The sequence below is a fragment of the Carassius carassius genome, chromosome 45 (assembly GCF_963082965.1).
Source record: "Carassius carassius chromosome 45, fCarCar2.1, whole genome shotgun sequence".
Taxonomy (NCBI): Eukaryota; Metazoa; Chordata; class Actinopteri; order Cypriniformes; family Cyprinidae; genus Carassius; species Carassius carassius.
Window position 1 is genome coordinate 8556223 of NC_081799.1, and position 12267 is coordinate 8568489.

General features: G+C 36.0%; 1 protein-coding gene across 5 annotated transcripts in view; it reads left to right on the forward strand.

The window, feature by feature from the left end:
- The window catches only part of unc13bb (unc-13 homolog Bb (C. elegans)), a 100838-nt gene that overhangs the window by 24325 nt on the left and 64246 nt on the right, over positions 1-12267 (forward strand). For all 5 annotated transcript variants that reach the window (XM_059540072.1, XM_059540070.1, XM_059540068.1 and 2 more), the window contains exons 3-4: positions 1180-1279; positions 12096-12213. In XM_059540072.1, the coding sequence (XP_059396055.1) occupies positions 1180-1279; positions 12096-12213 (218 nt within the window). The remainder of the gene's footprint in view (positions 1-1179; positions 1280-12095; positions 12214-12267) is intronic.

The window sequence follows — 12267 nt, forward strand, 5'->3', positions numbered from 1 at the left end:
ATAAAGCTCATTTATTTTTGGAATACATTAAAATGTAATTCATATATACAGTCACCTGAATGTACCATTTCTGTTTTTTATTTCTGATCTAAAATAATTTTTTGTATTTTTTGGGTGGTAGAGAGTCAGACATGTCAAGGTGGTACAACCGCCCAGACATCAAGGAGAAAAAAAACTCCTGAAAACAATTAAACTATTAAAAGGAAAACCTTTGTAGTTTGTCATATCCTTTGATTATTATTTCTATATTATTTGATTTTACTTGTTACTCATATTTGAAACAAAAGTTGTCTGCCAATTCAAAGTCATGTGGTTCATTCAACATGCAGAAGTATGAAGTAAAGCAAACATTTATAGGCAATGGTGCTAATTATAACCCCAAATTATAAAACACCCAAACAAAATGAAACTGGATTTTAACAAGACCGGTAAATTACGGTTCGAATCTGTATAGACAATAGTGGTAAAATCTCATCTTGTGGTCTAAATTCTATGTTTGGCATAAATTGATAAAGTTCTGATGCTAAACTGATGCTTTTTCCCTCTGTTGAGGATCTCATGTGAGATTATGGAGGTCAGGGCTCTGTGGGGGGAGGAGGGGAATCACACTAATCTTTACTCTCACTCAGCACTACAGCATTATTGCTCAGGCTTTATTTAGTCACAGTCCTGCCACATGTGCTCTGGGAATCCCAAGCAAACTTGACCAACCAGCATGCACACGTTTGGTCAATACTATTACTTTAGAAGTGTGCTTAATTACCATAAACACTACACTAGTTTATTGTGGATGGTTGGCTAGGTCTGGTGGTTTCTAGCAAGTAATATCAGAACATTTGAAGTTACTGTAAATGATCTGAGGTTTTGTATCAATCATGTTTTTAGTACAAATCTGCAGGATGAGTCAAATGGCTTGACAAGTATTATTTTCTGTCCTATGTTGACACTTGGGTGGCCCTGCACATGACATGCAGAAAACAAATAGTAATTAATTAATTAATTAATTAAATACATAATTTGAACTAAGGGCAAAAGATGGCTTCATAGCTGGACTAGAAGTCACACAACAATTTAGATTTAATTGTGGTCTTAAAATACTTAGGGTTTCAGTCCAATCCAATGAAGTTGCTTTGATTTAATAAACTGCATGTAAACATGTATCTTCTGCTTTATTTGTAGATAAATTCAATGCCTATGTGACACTGAAAGTGCAAAATGTGAAGAGTACCACCATCACTGTGAGGGGAGACCAGCCATGCTGGGAGCAGGACTTCATGTTGTAAGTTCTTCCATCACAATCCTTCACTGTAACACCATTTCCCAGACAGCAATCCATTATCTATTAGCTAGTCATTCATCTGTCACGACAGTGAGAGATATCTAACCTGGCAAACACACAAACTCTCTGCTGTAAAGCAGAGGCAAGATAACAACCCAATAATCAGGCTGATTGTGCGTTATGTTCCACATCTAGATCCAGTTGGTTTGTTAAAGGTGAAACGTGTCATTTTCTGTGTTCAAATACATTCTTTTATGATTAACATGTTGGGATTTCCCAGCAATGATCTCAGAGGAGACTGTACCTCTTCCATAACAATGAGGAAAAATTCTGATGAAAAAGGGTGAATAACCCTTTATAATCAGTGATGCTGTCTATACTGGCATGACGCAACCAATCCCTGACCGTAAACAAATGACTCGTTCTATTTATGAGCTACTGACGTGGAGTATAAATTATTTTCAACCGTTGCTTCATTGTGTCCAGTGTAGACGGACTTTAGCTGTTGTGGATCAGTGCGGCACGACAATTGTTGCGCCTGGTATAGCACCCGTGTCTATTTTTATTACCACAAAAGATTTATTAAAATGATCCGATTAATCATCATAATAAATGAGTGATTACTGGACTATCAAAATAATCATTAGTGACAGTCCTATGTTCAGATTTAGGACCATGTTTGAAAGTGACCTTGTTTGATCACTTTCACTTTGTGCCAAGCATCAGTGAATATTGCATGACACTGTACATGAGGCCTTTTGGTTTTGATATAAATGCATATAATAAAAAAATTAGCATATAACCCACTTACAACTACATTTTAAGACAAAATTAGTATATAACAGCCTTATGACTATCACCCAGAGAACATGGCAAATTTCCAAAGACATGAAACTGGCTCTATGTTTCTTGTAGCTTATTTGTTTTCTCTCAGAGATTTATATCTGTTTATTTAAATTCCCGCCCTGTCCTTATATTACATCCATGCGTTTGGTCTCAGGTGTTGGATGCGTGTCTTTTTTTGCATAGTCACAGGGACTAAGTAGCAGGGATGTGGCTATCTATAGTTTCTCAGCTTGTCTTGACTGTTGTTTCACACTTGTCGGATTTCTCTGTATGTATTCGAGATTATGCACTTTTTGTACCTTAATACTAAATATTAGTAAATTAATTACTGTAGATTAGTGGTACGAAACCAAATTTACATGTTAAAAATGTTTACTTCCTTAATTATATCTGTGTACAGTCGTGGCCAAAGGTTTTTAGAATTACATAAATATTGGAAATTGGAAAAGTTGCTGCTTAAGTTTTTATAATAGCAATTTGCATATACTCCAGAATGTTATGAAGAGTGATCAGATGAATTGCATAATCCTTCTTTGCCATGAAAATTAACTTAATCCCAAAAAACCTTTCCACTGCATTTCATTGCTGTCATTAAAGGACCTGCTGAGATCATTTCAGTAATCGTCTTGTTAACTCAGGTGAGAATGTTGACGAGCACAAGGCTGGAGATCATTATGTCAGGCTGATTGGGTTAGAATGGCAGACTTGACATGTTAAAAGGAGGGTGATGCTTGAAATCATTGTTCTTCTATTGTTAACCATGGTTACCTGCAAAGAAACGCGTGCAGCCATCATTGTGTTGCATAAAAATGGCTTCACAGGCAAGGATATTGTGGCTACTAAGATTGCACCTAAATCAACAATTTATAGGATCATCAAGAACTTCAAGGAAAGAGGTTCAATTCTTGTAAAGAAGGCTTCAGGGCGTCCAAGAAAGTCCAGCAAGCGCCAGGATGGTCTCCTAAAGAGGATTCAGCTGCGGGATCGGAGTGCCACCAGTGCAGAGCTTGCTCAGGAATGGCAGCAGGCAGGTGTGAGCGCATCTGCACGCACAGTGAGGCCAAGACTTCTGGAAGATGGCCTGGTGTCAAGAAGGGCAGCAAAGAAGCCACTTCTCTCCAAAAAAAACATCAGGGGCAGATTGATCTTCTGCAGAAAGTATAGTGAATGGACTGCTGAGGACTGGGGCAAAGTCATATTCTACGATGAAGCCCCTTTCCGATTGTTTGGGGCATCTGGAAAAAGGCTTGTCCGGAGAAGAAAAGGTGAGCACTACCATCAGTCCTGTGTCATGCCAACAGTCAAGCATCCTGACACCATTCATGTGTGGGGTTGCTTCTCATCCAAGGGAGTGGGCTCACTCACAATTCTGCCCAAAAACACAGCCATGAATAAACAATGGTACCAAAACACCCTCCAACAGCAACTTCTTCCAACAATCCAACAACAGTTTGGTGAAGAACAATGCATTTTCCAGCACGATGGAGCAAAAGTGATAACTAAGTGGCTCGGGGACCAGAATGTTGAAATTTTGGGTCCATGGCCTGGAAACTCCCCAGATCTTAATCCCATTGAGAACTTGTGGTCAATCCTCAAGAGGCGGGTGCATGGACAAACAAAAACCCACTAATTCTGACAAACTCCAAGAAGTGATTATGAAAGAATGGGTTGCTATCAGTCAGGATTTGGCCCAGAAGTTGATTGAGAGCATGCCCAGTCGAATTGCAGAGGTCCTGAAAAAGAAGGGCCAACACTGCAAATACTGACTTTTTGCATAAATGTCATGTAATTGTTGATAAAAGCCTTTGAAACGTATGAAGTGCTTGTAATTATATTTCAGTACATCACAGAAACAACTGAAACAAAGATCTAAAAGCAGTTTAGCAGCAAACTTTTTGAAAACTAATATTAATGTAATTCTCAAAACTTTTGGCCACGACTGTACTTGATGAAATATGGAATGATTTTTTACATTTTTTATGACTAAATGAATAACTTCCATAATATTTACGAGCCATTAAATTATGTAATTCAATCAGCAAAAGTGATACAATACTGACTATAGGTCATTGAAAATAAATGAAAGCATTTATTTATTTATTGTTTGTGTATTTCTGGTTTCCACGGTAACAGTGACTCATTTGATTGGTTGATTTGGCTTCAGAATTATGGGTAATGTAGTTCTTCTCCAGAAATTTTGTGTAATAGTAAACCAAATGCTGAAATTTTGCTGCATAAACTGGCACAATTGCACCACTGCTCATACAGTGGGTAGAAGTGGACAGTGTGGAAAACATCAAGTTCCTGGTTATCCACATTTCAGCAGACCTCACTTTGGCCCTGAACACCTCCTACCTGGTTAGGAAAGCTCAACAAAGACTTTTCCTTCTCAAGAAGTTGAAGCAAGCTGGACTCTCCTCTTGGCTGTTGATCAATTTCTGTAGGAGAGCCATAGAAAGCATCCTATGCTATTGTGGTACTTTGTGGTATGCCAGCTGCACAGCACAGCACAGGAAGGACTTGGCTCAGGAAGTTAAGACTGCACAGAGGATTGTTGGGGATCCACTTCCAGATCTGGACTTGATCTATGCAGAACGCCTCCAGAAGAAGGCCAGGAACATTGCTGCAGATCCCACCCACCCGAGTCATGGACTGTTTGACCCCATGCCCTCAGGCTGGAGGTACAGGTCCATAAAAGCACACACAAATAGACTGAGAACAGCTTTTTTCCAAGAGCTGTGACCTCTATTACACCCCTTGCACTCACTCCCTCAAGCTAATGACACAATTTGCACTTTATTTTGTGGTAACTGTTGTCTCTTTTTTGAAGTTGTTGTTGTTCTTTTGTTTAGTTTAGTTGAGACTCACCAGACAGAATTTCGTTGTACCTATGTACAATGACAGTAAAGTAAATTGAAGTTAATTTTGTCCCAGGTGTAATTTAAGGTTTGTCCTCAGGGACAGGAATGTACCCTCATTCCCACTGATGACTTCATGCTTTCTTGTCCTAATGGAACTTCAGGAAGCCAGATGTCATCATTATTGAACAGAGCCCTTCAATCTAGTCAAGCTTTGTGTCTTTGCTCTCAGAGGAGTATTTGAAAGCAGTGTTGAGGTTAATGAAATAATGTTTGATGCCTCTGGGACTAACAAAGGCCACCAGAGGGGATTGAGTAGAGACTGATCATGTATTGATTATTGGTTATATATTATATGTGATGCTTTCTTTCCTTAATACATTCTTAGTGTTACTGTGAAAGAGTCATTTTTTGCATCACAATCCATCTCAAAGCCTTACTGTTATTTATGTGTCATACACCATTCAAAAGTTAAAGTCAGTAAGGTTTGTTTAAAAGAAGTCTCTTGTGTTCACAAAGGCGGTATTTATTTGATGAAAAATACAGTAAAAAACCTGTAATATTGTGAATTATTATTATTATTATTATTTAAAAAAATTGAATATTAAAATGTAATTGATTTGATGTGATGTAAAGCTACATTTTCAGCATCATTATTTGCTGCTCAAGAAACATTTATTATCAATGTTGGAAACCATTATGCTGATTAAATATTTTATGTAAACTGATTAAAAATGTTTCTTTTTTTAAAAATAAGTTCAATAAAACAGCATTTATTTGAAATGGAAATCTTTGGTAACATTATAAATGTCTATACTGTCACTTTTTAAATCAATTTAATGCATTATTGCTAAATCAAAGTATTAATTTAAAATCTCACTGACCGTAAACCTTTGAGCAGAAGACTAGGCTATATAATAATTATTAGTTCTTTTGAGTAGATTTGTATTGTTTATGCCTTAGTCTTTCTGACTTTTGTTTTGTGTAAATCTTTCATAAAATGATCGGTACATCGTAGCCTTGAATGGAATGTAAAAGAATGCAAAACATTTCTTTCAGATTATTTACACTGAAAAAGTGTTTTTATAAACAATGCATTTTGATTCGCTCATTGAATTATAACAATACTTCATCCTGATATATTGTGCTAGCTAAACAAGCTTTTTCTTAACCAGTTAGCACTATGCTAAGCTAGTAGGCTAAACTGAATGCTATCTTAAAACCGAAAAAGGCTGGTTTACCATATGAAAAATGCGAGTCTTATCACTTTAAATGTATTAGCAAACTATTCCTAGACAAGCCACACGATTTGAAGTGTCTTCCATGTACATACAATGTAGAATGATTTTAATAACTGCCTAAATCAAATAAAAGCAATATTACTAGTGTTTGAGAGCACATTAACTAAAGATTGGCTAAACATTACAGTATGTGATGTAACAGTGTCGCTTTATAAAATAGCCTATAGTTGAACCATATTCATGTGGTGCCTACATTTCCTTTGAACAAATTCAGTCTATTAAGGTTAAGCCAGAGAAACCTGCACACTTTCGTCTGTTTGCCCTCTTTCTGAGCCTGTTTGACTAGCTTTAATAATTATGATGATACTGTTTATATAGCTCCTCATTTGTTTGTTTGATCAAAGGGCAAAGTTATTGTATCATTTAGACGTGTCACAAGTTCAGCTGTTCTGTGTGAACCTCCATACGACCTGTGAGTTTGAGACGTCACATCTCTCCGGACCTGCATTTTTAGCGTGCGTACATGGCATCAGCAAGCTCTAGCTGTCTCTATAGCAACCTATCAATTAATAATTACTCAGCCCATTGTCACTTACCATGTTCTGGAAAACTAACAAGTGCAAAAAAAGAGAAATGAGCAAACAAGGGGATCTCTGGGGGTCTAAAACCATCTCATCCTCACCACACTTTGGAGACAATTGAAAGTCTAAATGAATAATGAATGGATTTCCAAATGTTCCTTTTTAGCTGCTGCATTCATGTGTGCTTTGGTCTTCTCTATTTATTACAAGCAGATTGGCAGATAAAAGCCACATTTGTCTCATTCAGTTGTAGAAAAGGCTTACATTCTGTTAGCAGATGGTGTGAAGCCATTGTTATGGAGCAAGCTTTTACCAGCACAAATATTTTAATTTTTACACTGTACTATTTGATTATGCAGAGCAGACTTCAGCATTTGTATAGTGATTTGAACTAATTTATGACTTGTTAGACACACCTGATGTACAAATAAACTAAACCTTGCATTAAATATAAATTAATGTGAATGTGCTTAAAATATTTGCAGTAAGTGTTTCTCTAAGCTTCTCAAACACATAATGTTGTTGTCTTGATTTAAATGTTTTGTGCATTTGTTTTTCTGATGAGACTTTTACCTGCCCAATTAGTGCCATAATTATAATAATACATATTAAATTCCCTTAAAATTTCACTGAACGATTAAAAACCTAGTTTGCTATGCTTTTATCGCATGTTTGAGTCAGCTGTATAATGCTTTTCTTAAAGCTGCAGTCGGTAACTTTTGATGCTCTTGCGGTTAATAAACAGAACTGCTTGGGTCTTGCGGAAGAACATTGTAGCTGGAGCTATGAAGAATCACAAAGGTACTGGGTTACTCCGCTGCGGTACCCCCGAAGCAATCTAAAATAGTCAGAATATAAACCCTTATTATAGATGTACCCTAGTGATTCAGGACAGGCTAAAAACACGGTTTGGAAAATGGATTCATGGTGTACTCACTTATTATATACATTTTGTAAATATTGAACACAAAAAAAGTTACGGACCGCAGCTCTGATTGGTTGTTTCTTACCGGGAGCGGTGTATTTCTGCAAATGGCAATAGGACCACTGGGAGGAGCCAGAGGAGCTTGATTTTTTTTCACAGGTTATCTGTCTCATATTCTACTGTCAGGACATAATGACAGGTTTAACAAATATGTAAAAAATACATTTTTACAAAAGTTACCTTCTGCAGCTTTAATCTTCGTTATGCCTGAATAATCCTACACTGCATCCGGGATCTAATAAAACACTGAGACGAAGATGAAGCTAATTAGACTTTTTTTCTGCTGCTTTTGTCTTTTCCACTTGGTGGTGTGGTGGAATACCACACAGTCTGTAAAAATGTGGAGATCAAGCACTCAACAAACTGGAGTAGTGGTGCAAGGTTATGTAAGGTCATCTATCAACCCATCGTTCAGTTTGTCTTCAACCAATATTTGTCTTCAATACACTACTGTTCAAAAGTTTTTTGTTGTTGAAAGAAGACTTTTATGCTCACCAAGGCTGCATTTATTTGATTGAAAATTCACTAAAAACAGTAACACTGTGAATTACGGTTTTAGTTTAAATGGCTGTTTTCAATTTTTATGTATACTAAAATGTAATTTATTCCAGTAATGCAGAGGGATTTTTCAAAGTTGAAAATGGTTGTGCTGCTTAATATTTTGTAAAAAACTGTGATTATATCTTTTTTAGCATTCTTTGATTTAATAGAAAAGATCAGCATATTAAAAGTAAATCTTTTGTAACATTATAAATGTCTTTATTGTCACTTGATTAATTTTGAAATATTTCTGTCAAAAAAAATCTGACCCCAAACTTTTGAATGGTAGTGTTTCATTTATGCATTTAATTAATTTAATCGAAAGGGATAGTGATGAAAAAGAAATTAAATGAAAATTGTCATTAATTACTCACCGTCATGTCATTCCAAACCCATAGGACCTTTCTTCTTTTCTGTGTCAGACTTGGACATTTGTTTCTTTATGCACAAAAAGTATTTTGGTTGCATCAAAATTAAGTTTGAACCACTGATGTCATATGGACTATTTTAACAGTGTCCCGACCGCGTTTCTGGGCCTTGAAGGTGGCAGTTTCCTTGCTGTCTAAGCAAGTTCAGAAAGCTCTGAGATTTCATCAAAAATATCGAAGGTCTTACGGGGTTGGGTATCGTTTTTTTTTTTTTTTTTTTTTACTACGACACCTATGCCATTTCGATACTTTTAAAATGTTCCGGTGCCTAAACTGTGCCTGAAGCGATACTTAAAAAAAAATGGATAACGTTAAAGAACATTAAAATTATTTAAAATAAATCCATGGTTTCACACACTCCTTGGATGCTCTCATTTCCCAAGTTGTGCTTTCCTGATAAATGTATTTCACGATCTGGGTTAAAATGAGTGGTGTCTGTCACTGTCTTTAATCAGTTCTGTGAATGACTGTTTGCTCATTCTTTATAAAGTAGCAACCATGTAATTTATAATAACAGTAATAATAAAAGACAGATTGGATGATGGTGAGATCAGATCTCTGTGAGGAGCACCGGCTGTTGTCAGACTGCTTGTGCATTCAAAAATCTCACTAGATTATTATCAAAATTAATAGCAAAATTAATGTTTGGAAATGTAAACGATATTTTCTACTGACACACTACAGCAAAATATATAAATACCTGGCCGAACACCATTCTTTGGGATGAAAATACTAACGTGCCTAAGACTTTTGCACAATAGTGTATGTATAAAGTAAGTATAATTAGATTAAGTACATTTAAATAAGTATAATTAAAGTATGCGTTCATATGTGTTAATGGCTAGATTGTCGCTGGAGGAAACAGCTGAAGTGTGATGAGCGGTGAACGGAGTGAAAACTTTACAGTAGATGACAGGGGCATAGATTACGCGGGGGACGCAGGGGACGCCCCCCCCCCCCCCACTTTTAATATCATGGAAATTCGTCCCCTGCACTTTTCCGGTCAAGTTTGTTCTCATAGAGGTTTTCAAGAGCTGGTGTGAATAAATATAGATTTAAACACTCCTGCAGTGTGCATTTCATTCATACTCGAAGCCGGAGGGCGCTCTCGTGCAGAAAGTCATTTCAAGAAATTCCTAAAATGGGCAAAAGCGTCCAGCTGTCGCTGTATGAAAAAAGTTTTTACACAGAAAAAAAGCCCAGAAACTTTTGCAAGCACGAAGACATTAAACATACGATTCCAACAATATATGGCTTTTCAAGTAATCTCCAGCAGGTGATAAATAAAGTATGAACAATGCAGTACCAATTGACATAGCATTATTACAGAATAGAAACTATTCTGCCTTATGTGATAAAAAAAATTGTTTGTAGTATTGTGAATATTATTTGTTATTGTCCAGCAGTTATAGATTTCTAAGCCATTTAAAAACTAGAAATTTGAGAAAAATTAAAGTTGCCTATAGTATCCACTACCAGTCAACAGTTTCTGAACAGTAAGCTTGTTAATATTTTTTAAATAAGTCTGTTCTGTTCACCAAGCCTGCATTTATTTGATCCAAAGTAAAGCAAAACAGAAAAATAAAAAATATTTTTACTAACCTATTTAAATTAACTGTTTTCTATTTGGATATATTTCAAAATGTAATTTATTGAGATTTCAAAGCTGATTTTTTTGTATTATTACTCCAGTCACACGATCCTTCAGAAATAATTCTGATATTCTGATTTGCTTCTCAAAAACAAAACAAAAAAAAACACATTATAATAATGTTGAAACCAGCGGAGTCGATTTTTTTAAAGGTTTCTTTGATCAATAGAAAGTTCAGAAGAACAGCATTTATTTTGAAACAGAAATCTTTTGAAAAATTATTACTTTATCATCACTTTTGATCAATTCAAAGTGAAGTGTAGTGACATACAGCCAAGTATGGTGACCCATACTCGTGCTCTGCATTTAACCCATCCAAAGTGCACACACAGCAGTGAACACACACCCAGAGCAGTGGTCATCATTTATGGTGCCCGGGGAGCAGTGGTGTTGCTGGCCTGAGACTCGAACCCACAAAAGAGTCCTTGCTAAATATAAGTGTTCATTTCTTTAATTTATTTTCCAAAAAAACTAAAATTATATTGACTCTAAGCTTTTGAATGATATAGTGTATTATGTTGCAAAAGCTTTTTATTACAGATAAATGCTGATCTTTGGATCATTATATTCATCATGTTTGAAATATTGATAATCAGCAAATCAGCATTTTAGAATGATTTCTGAAGGATGTGACACTGAAGACTGGAGTAAAAATGCTGAAAATACAGCTTTCATCACACGAATAAATTACATTTTAAAATATATTCAAATAGAGAAAAAAGTTATTTTAAATATTAAAATATTTCACAATATTACTGTTTTTGCTGTACTTTGGATCAAATAAATGCAGGCTTGGTGAGCAGAAGAGACTTCTTTAAAAACAAAATATCTTACAGTTCAAAAACTGTTGATTGGTAGGCTATATAGATTACAGAAATGTTTTATATATATATATATATATATATATATATATATATATATATATATATATATATATAATATAATTTCTATCCTCCTCACTTCTGAAAAGATGGCTACGCCCCTGGTAGATGAGAAACCGACTGCTCCCTTGTGACCTTTTGTAAACTGTATTAATGACAAAGAACTGCACAGATACAGATATTCTAACAATCTATCAATAAACACACATCTTGTGTCCTCTGTTTGTGATTGAGTGCGCTCGCACTGCTCTGCTGCGGTCTGCGTGCTGAAAGACGAGGAGGAGACAGGTCTGATGCCTTTTTGTATGAAATTTAAGGGGACTGACTCTGTGGCGATCGCAAATTTGTGTACAGTTTATGGAGATAAATGCTATAGCCCCGCTAAAAAGCCCAGCGACGCCCATTCTTCTTGTGTAAATGTCAGAGAACCAGGACAAATATTTCAATCGATCGCTCAGGCATTTAAGAGGAACCGAAATTAGGCACCAAAATCTGCTTTCTGATTCGGTTCGGTGCATATCGGTTCCATAGGTACCAGTTGCCATATTAGCACCGGGTTTCGGTACCCAACCCCAGTAATAATGACAGAATTGTTTTTTGGCAAACTATCCCTTTAAGGCTGGAAAGGCTCCAATGAGATGCTCCTTAAAGAATCTATTAGTAAAATTGTTGTAGTATGTTAAAAATATATTATGGGCTTTTATGATGTACTAAAAATGACAAAAAACTAAATGGTTGCAATTACAAAAACGAACAAAAAAAACTACACCTTTTGAAGTATCTTTTGTTGTGTTGTGACTTTCAGTGAGATCAGCCGGCTGGACCTGGGCCTCATTGTAGAGGTGTGGAACAAAGGTCTCATCTGGGACACCATGTTAGGAACGGCCTGGATCCCACTTAAAAGCATCTGCCATTCAGAGGAGGTCAGGAAGTCATGCACATCTCACAAAATCTTACATCATTCCATGATAAAATAC